The 15,776-nt window shown below is 46.1% G+C and overlaps 1 protein-coding gene across 2 annotated transcripts in view; it reads left to right on the forward strand.

Moving 5' to 3' along the window:
- The window catches only part of PIK3C3 (phosphatidylinositol 3-kinase catalytic subunit type 3), a 1,987,152-nt gene that overhangs the window by 1,787,578 nt on the left and 183,798 nt on the right, over positions 1–15,776 (forward strand). Inside the window, exon 23 of one of the 2 annotated variants that reach the window (XM_069626882.1) lies at positions 10,276–10,366. The exons of the other annotated variant lie outside the window; for it this stretch is intronic. Coding sequence (XP_069482983.1) covers positions 10,276–10,366 — 91 coding nt within the window. The remainder of the gene's footprint in view (positions 1–10,275; positions 10,367–15,776) is intronic. 2 annotated transcript variants of the gene reach the window in all.

Consider the following 15,776-nt stretch of genomic DNA (forward strand, 5'->3'; position numbering starts at 1 on the left):
CATGGGAAATGATAGCCATTGACCTATTGCGTCTGTTATATTGTGATGGTGCATGACAAGTTTACCTCGTAGGGGTGATGAATTTGCTTTCTAAGTGGTCAGAAGTTAAAGTAGTGAGATGGCACGTCCAGAAGTATAATAGTGTGTTTTTGAGAGCAGTGTTTTCCATTTAGTATGTGGAGTGACAATGATCCCCAATCGCAGGCCCGCTCTGTATCTTCCTGAAAGCAATGGATGTGTAGAGAGGTTCAATCGTATAATTATGGATGAGATCAAGATATCAATTAGTAGTAATGAAAATTGGCAGAAGGCCTTGTTGAGGAGAGTTTTCCAATATAGGATTACTCCTCATGGAATTACAGTTTTCTCCATTTGAGGTTTTGAGAGGTTGCTAACCCAATACCTTTCTGACACCCAGATGGATAGGAAGATCAAGAATTGTTGGGTGTGATGTAGAAGATGTTAGAGATAAAATTATGAGGAGTGGAGAAATATCTAAAGCAAAATATGATTACAGGTTTGGGTGCAGGATTGAGATGTTAATGTGAAGGGACAGGGTAAAAATGAAGTTACCAAGGAAAGGAGAAAGTATGAATTCAAATATTCACTTGAGAAAATAGTGAGTAAAGATTATTGCAATGCTGTGAGGATGGAAAATGGCGAAGTGTGAAACAAATAGAAAGTGGCAAAGTTCAATCTGTGGGTTTGTACATTCACAAAGGCCAATTAGATCAATTTCCCTTGAATTAGCAAATTTGTAAATAAGTTATTAATGATATGCACATATTGTTAGTTTTGTTCATTTGTGGTAAAGGGAAGGAAATGTGTTGTAAACAAGTAATCTTTTGATTTGCACTATTAGATAGAATGTTAAGATAGGAGATTCTTAGAATTGTGTTGGAGAGTGTTGAAGCCCAAGTAAGGTGGAGAGAGGTTATGAAGTTGATCGAGAGAGCTAATGCAGTCAAAAGCTTAGGCTGTTAATCAGTCAAGTATTATAAATCTCTTCAAGGAGAAGACCTCACCTTTATTATAAGTACCTCACTCATACGAGCTCTGAAGTTTCGTGAGTGCCACCCTGTACAGCGAGTTATGCCACAGGAAGCCCCGACATATACTATCAAGTCTCCTAAAAAAGCCTTTAGGGATATCGTACAGGACGTTAGCGAAATAATGAAGGAGTCTCGGGAGCACCGTTATCTTCAACAGTGCGTCTCTCCCCATTAATGAGAGCGGCAAACTAACCCAGAAAGTCATGGAGTTCTCCATTCTGTCTACCGCTTTCAGTGCATTTTGTATGTGTTCTGTCCTAGGATCATGGAAAATATCCACTCCCAAGTATCTGAATATGTGCACTTACCACCTAATCGGTGGTAACGTGTTCACTGGTTTCCCTCTGTATCCCGCTAGGGGGAACAAGCACGACTTCTGCGCATTAATCGCAATACCGGATAGGTTCGCATAGCGCTCCAACACATCTAGCATATACTGTTAATTGGTTTCTGGATGTTGTAGGTACAGGAGCATATTGTCCGCATTTAGGGAAATGAAGTTCCAGCCCCCTGGCGTAGCTATGCCTGCCTCTAGATATTCCTTTCGGAGCTACACTGCTAATGGTTCCAATGCTAGGATGAAAAGCATCGGGCACCATGGACAGCCCTGTCTTGTGCCATTGCTTAACCGCCACTATTCCGAGATGAGTGTGCCTGTCCTGACCTGCACTGTCTGTTCACTATATAGCCGCCGTACCCATTCGATATATGGGTGTCCCATGCCAAAGCTTTTCAGCACTGCCAACAACCATGGCCATCTGACAGAGTCGAATGCCTTGACTGTGTTATGTGAGGCCACCGCTAATTGTTGTGTGCTACTTTGGGTATGGTCTATAATGTGATGTAGCCTCCAAAGGTTGCTTGCGATATTTCTGTTTGGCACATACCCTGATTGGTCTGTAACTATAAACTTGGATATAGCTGGCTTACGCCTGTTGGCCATTAGGGCTTTGTGGATTTTCCCATCTTGGTTAAGCAAAAAGAGGGTTCTATATGAGCCGCAATCAGTGCAGGCTTGTTGGGCTTGAATAGGGGAATAATAATTGACTCTCTCAGTGATCTGGGCAATATGCCTATGTCTAATGCTTCGTGGAGCATAGCTAGCAATGGGGGCGTAACGTCTGTCATATATTCTTTGTAAAATTCACTGGGTAATCCGTCTGTACACAGGGCATTGCCCGTCGGCAACTCCCTTATGGTGTGTTCTAATTCTTCTATCAATATAGGGGCTTCCAGCCTATTAGCCGCCTCTGCGTCCAGCTTTGGGAGGTCTATCTGTAAGAGTGCCTCCTCTATCTCACACTTTGGACATTCTGAGGTCTCTGCATATAGCTCCCTGTAGTAGTCATAAAACATTTGTTTATACCAACCTGCATCCCACACATTTCCCCATCCCCACCTACGTATCGTATGCCGTTTAGTTTCACTCTTGTATAACCAGGCCAAAAGGTGTCCGGGCTCATCTCCTTCTGCATGCTGTGTCTCAACATATTTCTTGTAACTCAGCATGCCTAGCCTACTCCAGTGTTCTAGACATTCTTGCTGAAGGCGGGAAATCTCTTGGGCTCTTTCTTTAGACCTATCCCCCGACTGTTCTATGGTTTCCAGTTTAGTTTCTGCCTTGTGTAGGTCTCTTTCTATAGTGGTTTGCAATCCTTTTGTTTTAGCTATTGCTGTCCCTCTTACCACTACTTAGAAGGCTTCCCATAATATGCATGCTGATTCCACACTACTTGTGTTATATTTGAAGTATTCTTTCACCCCTTCTCTTAGGTGATTTGCCTATTGTGCCCCCGTAAGTTCTGCAAGCGACCACACATACTGTCTCTAAAGGTGCACATCCAAGTTGATAGCGTCCATTTTAGATTCCAGCGCGATCTTTAAAGCTGCTATGGCCTCCTGGACCTCTTGGTCTCCTTTCATTTGAGTCTGCAGCCCCTGTAGCGTAGAGGTCGTTGGCTGAGTACCTTCTGGTGCTTGCACAGTGTTGGGCAGAAACCTGTGCAGTTCCCTTAGGGACCACTGCAAAAGATTTAAGACTACAGGTCTTGGCAGTAAACCCACTTGGTAGCAGTCTGTACCACCCAGATTTACCTGGTAGCTGTGGCTGAGCAGTCAGACTTCCCTCAAGAAGAGTTAGGCAGTATGCAAAGTATACACAATAGGCACTCAGATACAACAATACAAGCAAACACTGACCAGAGCTTTGGTCTCAAAGTATATAATTATTTATTTAAAAACACACTGTTGAAAACACTCCAGCACTCTTATTGTAAGATATTCTAAACACAGTTACTATTATAATATATACACCCCTTTTTCCTTATCAGATAAGTCACTGTAAAACACCACTTATTTTCATACAGAGGTGAGCGCTTAACTAGATGGCACTCCAATAAGTTTGTGAGAAAGGGAGAGAAAAAGACAGAATGTGGAAAGGTACACCACTCTAAGATTCAGGAACACTGTTAGCAAGGCCGAAGAGCAAAAGTCACTGGTGAGCCAAAGTCCAAAGGCTGGGCCCACTCTTAGAGAGAGCAGAGCACAAATGCGCCCAAGATCACACAGTTACACTAAGCTTTGAAAGTCTTGCAGAGGGTTCAAAAAGAGTTTAGAGAGGCTTTGGAAAGTTTAGCCAGGGTGTCCCAGGCTAACCCAGGTTCGAAAGCCGGGGGCTAAATCTACCCCGTACAGTCGGTAGGAAGGGAAGCCAGGCGGGACACGGTACCTTAAGTGGGAATGATCCTCCAGCGGTGGCAGTTGTTCCTGGTAGTGGGTGCAAGTTGCGTCGTCGTCCAGGGAAAGAGAAGATCTCGACTTGGAGGAAAGATGAAGGTCGTTGCACTACCAGGGCAGAAAACAGCCGCTGAGTTTTCCGGTTCCAAGTGGTACCTTTGTTTCGCGGTCGTGGTAAAATGTGGTATCCCGGTTGCCGGGGTGCTTGGCACAGGCAAGGCGGCCACGAGGTACGTCGGGAAGGCAAAAAGACGGCGAAACTGGTTATCCCCACCAGTCAAAGGAAGAAGAATCTCCGGAGGGAGATCTCCTCTGTTGGGAAAAAGTGGTGAGACGGTCCAGCAGGGCTCCACCGGTGGTGGTGTCGTGGCAGGTCGGCTCAGCTTCTCCCTCGTCGGATTCTTAGGTCCTGTGGCGACTTCTGAAGTTCCAGTCCCCAAAGCCCTGCTTTTATGCAGCAAACCCCCATTCACTCAGCCTAGCTGTCACTCAAACATGCTAAGTGGTGAGCCGGCCGGCTCACCACTTGGGCCAATCAGGATGGAGTGCGACTTGAGTTGCCTAGGCAACTCAGTCCAGGGTGCCTAAATTCCCCTCCATCCCTCCTAAGTATCCCAGACAGAGTGGCACCACTTTGGAGGGCTTCTGTGGAGAAGCCCGCCAAAAAGTGGAACAAAGGGCTCGACTTGGGTTGGAGTCACAGAGGAGAACACAAACGCCATTTTAGAATCGAGGTTTGGCAAAAAAATACCAACCGGAGAATTCATATTAATTAAATAAACCGGCGGTATGTTCGAGGCTACTGTAAATAAATAAAGATAGTAGCCTAAAACAATGGGAAATCCCATAGGAAAATATTCGCGGTTGAATATAAAAAGTAGAATCCACTGCCACCAGCCAAAACTCAATCAGGGGGGACGGAGACGTGCCCCCTCGACTAACAGACCCTGGGGCAATCGAATTGCCCCAGCCAGTACGTCCACAATATGATGGTTTGTACTGGTTCTGTTCAGATGTCCTGGGAGACAGTAGTCAGTCCCAGGGTATGGAGTCTATACTGGGGGGTCACTATGACACCCCTGTGTCACTGCACTGAGGGTGCTGTGTAACACACATCACAAAAACACATGAAGCCCTATGGAGTAAAAGACCCCATAGCCCATTAAACACATCTAGATTCAAAGAAACACACTCAAATCATGTCGAAGAGTGAGGGTAAAAGAGTCTCACTCTTGGCAGGAGAAAAAAAATAAACCCCAAAAATCCAGCAAAGCTGCTGGGGGACTCACTAGGTTAGGAAATTCAGCCTAAACAGAGATTTCCCCCTAACACACGGGTCTAGCGAGCGTGTTTAACGGACTACTTCGCCTTGTTCTTGTGAGACTTGGACACCATGGCCGATCTGGTCTGCACAGGTGTGATTGTCGCCTTCCAGTCCTTCCCTTGCCCTGTGCTTCTTCATTGGGGTCTGCTTGGTGCTGGGTTGGCCCACTCCGTCTTGCTTTCACCATGCTGCAGCACAGCAGGTGTCAGTCGGGAGCTGATGCTTTTTTACAGGGTTGCACTGCCGGCTTCCAGCTATCCACAATATGCTCTGCTGATGGGCAGGAATCACTCTCTCCTCAGTTTATGGGATCGCCGTGCTACAGTAGCAGGTATCTTTTCGGTCACCCTTTCTGGTATGTATTTTGTGGTGCTCTGTATTTTCTGCTCAGGCCCTCTAATAGTGCTTAGTGTGTGCACTCGTGGCCATGGGGCTGCCCGTCCCTATTCCTTCACACCCTCGATCAGGACCTCCTGTGCTTGTGGGGGCCTGTATTCTCCTTTACGCACCCTATGACATAGGGTCTTTGGGCTTCACGTGCCAGAGGCCCTCAACCGTATGACCTGCCTTTGAGTTGTGATTGCACATACGAGCGATACTTCCATTTGCTTCAAGTGTCTCTCTACGTCGTCCTTATAATCGGGCCCCTTCCAGCTACTGCCAGTTTCTTGCGTACCTTGAGGTTTGCTGCTTCTTCAGCCTAGCTTCTTGTCAGTCCTTGAAATGTACTGGTGCGTATTGCCTTTTCCAATCCCTGCGGGAACCAGGGCCTTGTCTGCATGGATGTGTGATTGCACTACTTCAATTGCTGTGTGTCTTTTTATACCGCAGCATGCACACTCTCTTGCCATCCCTCAGTGTCCAGTCCCGCACTGAGTTCAGGCTTTACAGGCAAGGGCCAGTGCCCCTGCGGGCACCTCTCCACTCTTTTGAATAGTTGATGCCTGCTTGACACTCCAACTTTCGGGCCCTTCCAACTTTCCTGGGCCGATTGCTCTCAGGTGCCCTCCCCTCCTCGTTCCCTTTGGTACGTGCTCACCTTGCATCAATGGTCTCCCGTTGGCGTTGATCCACCTTCCTTCCTGGCGGACCTCCTTAGTGTTTGGAGGTCAGTGGCTTCCAACCTAGATATTGCAGTTATGTCCTGTAGTGCCAGTATGAGACTTTCACCTAGTGTGCTATAAAGTGTGCAGGCCTGCTCCAGCGCCTGGCTTGATTTCTGAGGTGTCTCACAAGCTGCATACCGCTCCCGGTGGGTGTGCTTTATTTGTACCTTCCACTGTTTCCGGTGTTCGTGCTACTGAGGGCTTAACAGTATCAAGCCACTGGTTATGTGGCTTACTCAAATGGACTGCTAGTATGTAACTGTCCTTTCAAGGGGTTGCCATACCCTCACTTTGTTTTCACTATGATGTAGGCTTGTATGCCTCTTTATACCGTGTAATACGGTAGTGGGTGCTGTACTCGATTGTCCTGCAATCTGCTTTCAACAGTCTTCACCGGCTTCTCACGCCGCCTGCTTTCACTGTGCTCTTGAATGTTCGGGGTCTGCGCTAGTGTTGGCTGGCCCAAGTGTGCCACTATGTACACTGCTACCCCAACCCACATACACAAGGATTCCTGCGGCACATCGACTGCAGTGATAGTTCTGCTTTGTTTGCATGCAGCATATACTTAATCTGTCCCTCAGTAGTCGCCTGCACCTCAGTTCCCTCCCCAGTGCCTTTTGCAAGTGCAAGAACCTTGCCACTTGCCACACACTGAGTTTTTCCGGCAGTGTCACGGCTGTCTCATCCGACGTACCATGTATCCCTTTTTTCTTTGTTGTATTTTTATTGCGGGCCATATTTTTATCGCCGGCCAGGCTAGGTCCAATCTCGCTGTGGACCCAATTGCAGATTCCTGTCAGTTTGCTTAAATCCACCAGTGACTCTGCATTCTCGCCGTGCTGCAGTGCCCTGTTCCTGCTCCGCCCTTTGTCTCACGGCAGCCGCCATCTTGCTAATTCCTCCTCTTGTCGGACTACAAACTTTCATCGGCTCGCATTCTACTATTCCTCCATCTCCAGCCCTCAACTTGCTCGCATATATGCACAACCACTTTACGTGCCTGGTGACTTGTTCATGTGCAGAAACGTACACTGTGGCCTCTATTACTGCACAGGATCATTCCGGATCGGCAGGAGTTTCTGGAATCAAGTCCTACTGCATTGCTACTTAGTCACGCCCCCCAACAACGCTAAAAGTTAGCAGTATAAGTCAGCGGTTTATGGATCAGGCAGAGGCGACAAAAGATGAGCCTTTTTTTTTTTTAAGCAGGTTCAGAAAATGTGATATGTAGAGAAAGAGCGAATAGTAAGGGGAAGAAAATTCCAATGGAGTGGGGCACAGAGGTAGAAAAAGCAAAAGGAAGCACACGGGCGGCTTGGGAACAGCAAGGCGATAGATAGGCAGTAGAAGCCTATCTATCTAGGGGGAGATAGAAGCAGATATTTGAAGACAATAGAGAGGAAGTGAAACAGAAGATGAGATTCAAATGATAGGATAGATAGAGGCAGATTAAAGTGAAGAGGAGATTGAGGCATGCAGAGAAATGCCAAAGAGAAGACGAATGGCAGTGTTATAAATGGGTCAAAAGGGGAGAGGTCCTCTTTGATGAAGGCCTTTAAGCCCTCTGTCACCTCACTAGCCAGCAAGTGTTCGCTGGCACACGAGACAGCCAACCAGTGGCCAATAGTGAATTTTGCCAGTGCACAGGAGGCATTTAAGGCCCTCAGGCCCGTACTGCAAGTACTGAAAACTTTTCCACCCCAATCATCCAGTCTCTAGCTCTCTCTGTCAGGAGGCAAAGAGGGGAAAGAAGACATCTTCAGATTCGTTATGGCGTACTGCACCACAAGGCTCTCACGGTAGGCATTCAAAGAAAGAAACACTGAATCTGAGAGTGCCTGCCTGGCTTTCTTCTCTAGGACCCAGTGAAGTTGGCTTTGTCCACAACTCTAAGACCAGGGCATCCCCTGCCAGGTAAGAGGACAGCATGGATTCCCTTTGCGGACCCTTGTCTAGAATGTCTGGGAGTTTGAATTGGACCTTTGGTCTGGATGGGACCGACAACCCTAAGGTATTTATAACCTGGAACAAAGCCTTATATTCCCCTGGAAATCCCTGACCTCCCTCTGGCATAGACGTCCAGCCTAAAGGGGATGGGAATCGCCCTCATCGTAGATGATAATGATGATAATGATGTGTTTATTTATATGGCGCCTTACAATGTCACCCAACTGAAACTAATACTCATTTATCGACATCGGAAGGATGAAAGGCTGAGTTGGCCTTGCTGGGATTTGAACCTGCAACCTGCAGATCACGCTCAGATTGCAGCAGCGAGCGCTCATCCCGCTGAGCTATCTTACTGGCATGCACGCTCAACCCGCCGAGCTATCTTACAGAAGACGTCCCCCATCTTTGTCATGAATGGTCTCATAGGAAGTGGAGCATATTCTTGAGGAGTTGTGACGTTGGCGGTGCTGTGGACGATGTAGCTGGCATTGAGTGATCAGCAGACACAGCAGTTTGGGACTTCAATAGGTCTTTGCACCAGGGTGCCACAGCTGAGCCCGAAGGTATACAGTTTTGGTCGCTTGCAGGTTCTCTTGCGATGTGTTTGAGCACAGTGAATCCTGATGGCCGTGCTGAGGCCATAGCCATCAGCGACAAGGTTTTTCAAAGATGTCAAGCATCTTAAGCCCAAATACTCCCCCTTCCTTAATGGTAGAGGATTGCATTGGGAATGGTACCTATGGCGCCTTAGCCTCCTAGGATTCAGTGGAACAGTGACTCCCCTTTTTAGAAGCTGATGATGAATGATGCCCAGAGGACATGCTGGGTGAGTAGAACCTCTTCTTCTTTTTATTTTTCCAGACCGGGCAATGTTCTTTGTTACATCGCTCTGCACCTGGTGACCTCGTAGTGGTCCACTTGACGTCCATTACCTATGTAAAAAGATAAACTGCTTTGTTGCCTGCTCCGGAAGCACCTTAGGGTGCCTTGACTGACACGACAAGCATTCCAGAGCTTTATATTCCTCCTCGAGACAGTCAAATCCTGTGGGAGTCAGAAATGGACAACTGTCTTTCACCGTTTGCCCAAGGCTTGATATCCAAGGCTTTCAAGGGATCGGCATGGTACGAAACCAACAAAACATCTAACGGAGCAGTGTTCCTACACCTAGAGGAGTGTGCAGAAAAAAGGATCTGTGGAAATTTGGCATGGTGCCATAATATTTACCAGCCCAACGTCATGTCTGGAGAATAAAGGCATTGAGGGTCATTACGAGTTGGGCGGTAAGGGTTTACTGGCACCGGTAAGGATGCTGGTGCCGGTAAACTCTTACCGCCCTATTCCGAGGTCCCTTAGCGGGGACCAGCCGTTCTTTGTGGGAGCCGTTAAGGGACCTTGGAGCTAATAACGGGCAAACAAATTGCAGGCCCATTATTAGCGTCTTCCCCATTCCCATTGAGCCCTATGGGGACTCAAATGAGAATTGGGAATGGTTTACTGAATGGGTACTTACCGAGTCCGCATAGGTTGGAATGTCCCGGTAAGTCCCCATTCAGTGAGACCGGACCTGGGTTTGGAGGCAGCCATGGGACTAATAGCGCCATGGCTGCCTCCAAACTCCTAATGACCCCCATTGAGCGGAGTCGTGCTGCGCCCCCCTGATTAGCGTTAAAAGCTGCGCTGGGCAGTGGATAATATAGACGAGACATTTGTGGGAGGAAGAAATCCTTTAAAAAATTTAATTTATATTGCAGTTTGTTTAAAATTTTTTGAATTTCTTTGGGTTATTTTTCATTACTGTGTGTATTTAATATTGTATGGCCAGCAATAGGTGTGTGTTTATAAAAGAAATATACTGATCTATTAAATTTTGTTTAAACATTTCTGTTCTTTTCTTGTAGTGGATTGCTTGACAGTGTTTTCTTCCTGACTTTTAGTTGGTCTTTTGCATATGGTGGAGCTTTTTATTTCCCAAAGTACAGAATTTTATAATATCTTATTTAAAGCATTCATCTGACAATCTATATTTAGGAACACGTCCATAAGCATACTTCATTTCCTAGGGGATTTAACCTTCTACTTTGCTTCACATTTTTTTATTTAGGTATTCCAACCTCATATTGAATCTGTTTTCCCTCATGGTGGATGCTAACATTCCGGATATTGCTCTAGAGCCAGACAAAACTGTGAAAAAGGTAACTGCAAAATGCATGTTAAGCACTCCAATTTGTTTACAAAATGTCTGACTTGATTTAAATGGTATTATCAAACGATTTGTGTTGCATCAAATCTAAACAATTTATTTTCTGTAAAAATGTTTTTTTAATAATGTATGTCTGAATGGAGTTTATATGTTATTTAGACTCTTACTTTAGAGGTATATATTCCTTCAAGAGAATCCTTATCTATGAAATCCATTTTAGGAGCAGCATGGACAAGAAATGTTGTCATCCAGAATGTAGGTGGCACCACATGGCTCAGTGGATAATTATCCACGGCTCCTTGATGCCATTGCTGACTTTCCCGGTGCCATTTTCCTCTCCATTTTTTCTCTTTTTAGAGGCCTAGCACTGATGCTGCACATGCTTTCAGAAATATGCGTCACAGCACTCACAAAATGGCAGCCTGATGTTACGCTCACCTGGTTCCCACAGGGGCGTCGATCGGACCCGGACAGCTGCGGTCTCCACCAACGTGATGCGTAGTGAAGAGATGACAGTCTGGACTGGCCCGTCTAATCTTATCTGCTGGACTCGTAGAAGTATTCTCCTGCAAGTGGAGAAAGGGATTTAGCCACCCGTGGACTTTAGTGATGGCCCCCCCCTCCCAACTGGTCTCATTCTCCCCACTAATCACCTCCGATATTCCCTCTTGGTAACCTCACCTTATGTTTTTAAATGATGAGCTCTCCATCCTGCATGGCATGCAGGGGCGCGTAGATACCAGTTACTTCACTGGTTTGAAGGTACTGGAGGAGTTCCGGAGGAATATGGACTCCAGTGTCTATAAAGTTCAAAGAGTTCAATATGTCCGATGTTCACTCTTTTTCCATTCCCTCGTTAGGTTGCAGCTGGGTCCAAAAGAATATTGCCTGGAGGCAGCTGATGGCGTTCAGGTAAGAGTCTGTATTACCAAACACTGTCCGGTAAAAGTTGTATGAGTTTAACTTGCTGTTTTCTCTCCCTTTATAGGTGCGGCATAGAAAGATGCAGCGAATTAAAGGATAATACCTCCGGTGGTAAAGCAGGTAAGCCTATGGTGGCAAAGAGATTGTCTTTGTCGGTTTTCTCGGCTCACCTTGTTATTCCTTTTGCTTTCCCCCAGGTGCTGGGTTTCGACGAAGAAAATGATGGAGGCAGCGCCGATTTGAAAGATGCAGTGGACTGGTGAGTATAACGCGGCGCTGCTGGCGAAGCGACGCGTGCTGAAATAATGTCCTTTCTAGGCTCGGAGATATGCTGGGTCCGGAATCAGGTAAGGAATCAAATAATGTCCGTGATCTAACCTCTTCTCCTTTCTTTTCCTTTTGTCTAGGAGCTCCAGATTCGCGGCGGGCGTGGCAGAAGACTGGATGCTGACTTGCAGACACGGTGAGCGTTACGCTGCTGGATGCAAAATAACACGAAGCATGAGCTGCTGTTCGGGCGTGGTTTGAATAGCCTGCAAAGTAGTCCCAGGTAAGAAGATCCCCAGAACCACACCCGAGTAAAAAATAGTCCCTGTAATATAATAGTCCCATCCAGGCCTCACATTGTCTTGGACCCTAAGGCGCCAGGACTGAATTCAAACAGCCCCCAGCCGGGGCTGTTTGGGTTTTAATGAGTATCTGGATGCCTGCTCCCGGGGCTGATGGACTCGATCCGGATGCCCGGGGGTAGGCATCATGACACCTGATGCCTGGTCAAACAAAAGGACTCCTCTGTGACGGTGATACACACAACTTAGTCAGGGTCAGGAGTCTCTTTACTGGAGTCACAGTTTTCTGAGCATTCTACTAGTTGAGACTGTCAATGCTCTGCTACAATTACCTTTTCTCCAAGCACTAGCACCAATGCTTCTGAGGGCGTTGACAAAAATTGCAGCCTGACGCTACAATGAGACACACACAGAGCACTCAAATAATTCAAGTCAGCAGAAGATGTATTAAAATATAGACTTACTTGTTAGACCATTGGATACACCCTGAGTAATAAAAACCACACAAGTATTATCACACAACTACTATCATATACATATATACATTCACTATTGGGGGTCCTGCTAACCGAACACCAACATTTTATGTTTCAGACAGTTATGCAATAGTGAGCAATGTTTAAAAGTAACACTTTAAGTATCTGTGTACTGTGAGAGGTCAGAAATGAGAGGCGGACACAAAGTTGTATTGTTTCCAACAGCAGCCAACTTTATTAAACAAAAAGGGTGGGATGAAAACCATTGTATCCCTACCCTAAAGAGAGTTTCCCTACCTAGAAAACTAAAACTAAATATCAGTTTGTGTCTCGTCAAACATATAAACTGTCCTTGTGTCCAAAACATACTACTCTGGCCCTCACACTAAAATGAAAACTAAAAGTGCAAGGAGATGTATCTGGCTTATATTTGGCAAAAGGTATTTACAACTAAGGCAAGTAGACAAATCTAACAGAAACAGTCTTTTCCAAGGGGGGTCCTTGGATACAGAGGGTTATTTCCCTTCCCCTGGATTATTTAAGTATGATGCTAAAAGTGTATCTTTCAAATAACAGTTCCTTAAGAATGTCAAAAATGTCTCTTTCAAACAATAGCTTCTTAAGAATGGTGAATGCGTCTCTTTCAAATAACAGTTCCTTAAGGATAGCAAAAGTGTCTCTTTTAAACCATAATTCTTTTAGGATGCCAAAAGTATTTCTGGTGTACTTCTTTACCATATACTTTGCAAAGCAAATAAGTTTCTTTATACAACTTTAATAGACATCCTGGTGTACTCCCCTGCCAGGAATCCTTGATCCTCTTGTATACTCTCCATCCACTCTCTATACAACTGGACCTCCTGGTATACTCTACCACCAGGAATCCCTTTCTGGGTCCTACAGATCCCCTTGTGTACTCTCCTGCCAGGTATCCTGCCTCCCAATGTTCACTGTGTGGTGTGTTCCTTTCACCAGGACTTCTTCTTGAATTCACTGTCTTTTAATTCAACGCTGTGCTTTCTACTTCATTGGCTTGAGGAACTACTTGTTCCAACTTTCCCTACACTGACATCGCATGTATGGGGATTTGTTAAAGTTCGTCCTTTTTATATCTTCATTAGTATTCATTTGCTTGGGGTAATAGTTGCTCCAGTTTTCCCCACATTGATATCTCATGAATGGGGATTTCTTCAGGATCTGTCTTTCTATTTCACTTGGTAGGTATTCAAATATCTTTGTTCATATGCCTGTTGGTACGCCCCGGGGTCCACAATGGCATTGGGTCGACTCACCGATGTTTTGAAGCCTTTCCGACCCGTGCCATGTTGCTGTGGTGAAGCTCTTGCCCTGGGATAGCCTCCCTTGCAGTGCAGACCGCCTTCCATATCTCTGGGCATCTCCGCCTCATCCCGCCAGTACGACTGCTGCCCCTCTGCAAAACCACGCTGCCGGTATCTCAGCTGTTACTGCCGGTTCTTCGCCGGTGCTCTCTCTATGTCTGCAGTGTCCCTTTGACCTCAAGCCACACAGGTATGTAGAAGTGCCTGCTCCCCCCCAGCATGGTCCTTCTCCGTATTGCTGTCTGCTTCGGCTCTGATTCTCTTCTCTCTGCTTACTTTTTCTCCGGCTCTCCTGTTTTGAAACGGACACCATTTTTAAATGTCCCACTTACTCACATCTCCCCAAAACAAATAGTGTGCATGTTTAACTTTGTGTTTTTCTAGTAGCACATTAGCTACTTCTTCCTCACCTCAGTAAATGAGGTTTTCTGGGAGTTGGAGTTCATAGAGTTTCTTGGACTTCCAATGTTATATTGTTCAGAAACTTCTGCTCAGAGAATCATTAGAGACAAGATATGTTAAAGCAGTGTAATGTGTATATGAGGTATGAATGGAGTTTTTCCCAGAGTGATTTTCAAGAAGAGGGTTTTAAGATTTACAACAGGAAGGGCTTGTATAATGACAACAAGACATCAAAATGTTCGGAATGATGCAGTCTTCTTGTCTGTGAAGGGAAGAATACTGCATCTCTCCTGATAGGGTTACCACCTTTCCCCGACAGCTGTCCCCTCCCAGGTCATCCTCTCTCTTAATACCACCCCCAGTGTTAGTGTCAGGATCAGGTAGCGGCTCTCTTCCCCTGGCCACATGAGACGATATCTTTGTCGGGGAATTAGTGATGACTCCATAGGATTCATCACTGTATGTTAAAGCAAGTGAGAAAACAAAGTAAATAGCAATTTAAAACCAGTTGGAGAAAGATAAACTGGTAGATAGAAAACAGGTAGAACACCCACAAGTAAACCCAAGACCGGTTCTATGTTATTTCATCAACAGTTATTTCTACGACTGGCTTTCAAACGAGTACAACATTATGAAAAATGGCTTTTCTTGGGGTGTTGGGGGAGTTTCCTACTCTAAACCCTCCCTCCCCTACCTAATCCAATCCTGCTAAGAATTGGGGCCTGGACACAAAAATCACCAGTTTCACAATATGTACTTTGCAAGGGGGTTTACTATGCGATTTTGGAACAAGAGGTGCCAAAGCCATTGTTTGTGAGTACATGTTCCAGAAGTTGAGTAAAAAGGTAAGTAAAGTTTCTCTCCCAATCCCACCACACTACGGGAATCCCAGAGCACCACTCATCTTAGGTTAAGACTTTCCGCCCATACAATCTTATGGCAGGAAGGGGGCTAGAAATATAGCTATGCAAACACACACCCATCACTCCAATTTCTTCAGCCACCACTTCAGGGGTTTCTGCATCTGCTGGTGTCATGATTCATGCCCCTCATGTCCCCAGCCCTCCAAGATGTCAGGCTGGAGCCAGGCCACGATCACCTACATGGCCCTCAAGGGCCTCTCCATCCCTCCAAAGACCCACTTGGAGTCAGACTTGGTGCTTGTGGCACCAGACTCACTCACTCCCATAGGATAACATTGGGGATTGGACTTGTAGTGCATTGATGGGGGACTAGATGGATGCCCCCACATATTTTGGTTCCCAGAACTGCATGTGCAGTCTAGTCCTTTGACTGTGTGGTTCAGCCCAAAGACACCTGGGATACCCAGAGACTATTTAAGCCATGCCCAGGCTGAGAAACATGCTTTGTGTTTTCTGCACCTGCAGCGTGACACTCACCGTATTCGGATCGGTCTCCAGCAGGCCTTCATCTTTCTTCTGCGCTCAGCTCCTGCAAGAACAAGAACACTGTTAGGAACAGCCTTACCTTGCGGCGCTTCTGCCCATCATTCATCGCTTCTTCTGTTCTGCAGGCGTCTTCGGCGGTGTCATTCCCATCCCGGCACGCCGCTTCCTAAGGAAAAGGGAAAAGAACAGAATAAAGGCATTAGTAAGCATTCAGCAAATCTTTGCTTATTTTTAAAGACTGTACAAGCATCAACCGCTTACCTGAATCCCAACCGCTCCTGG

This window comes from Ambystoma mexicanum, chromosome 6p (genome assembly GCF_040938575.1).
Source record: "Ambystoma mexicanum isolate Mex_15411 chromosome 6p, UKY_AmexF1_1, whole genome shotgun sequence".
Taxonomy (NCBI): Eukaryota; Metazoa; Chordata; class Amphibia; order Caudata; family Ambystomatidae; genus Ambystoma; species Ambystoma mexicanum.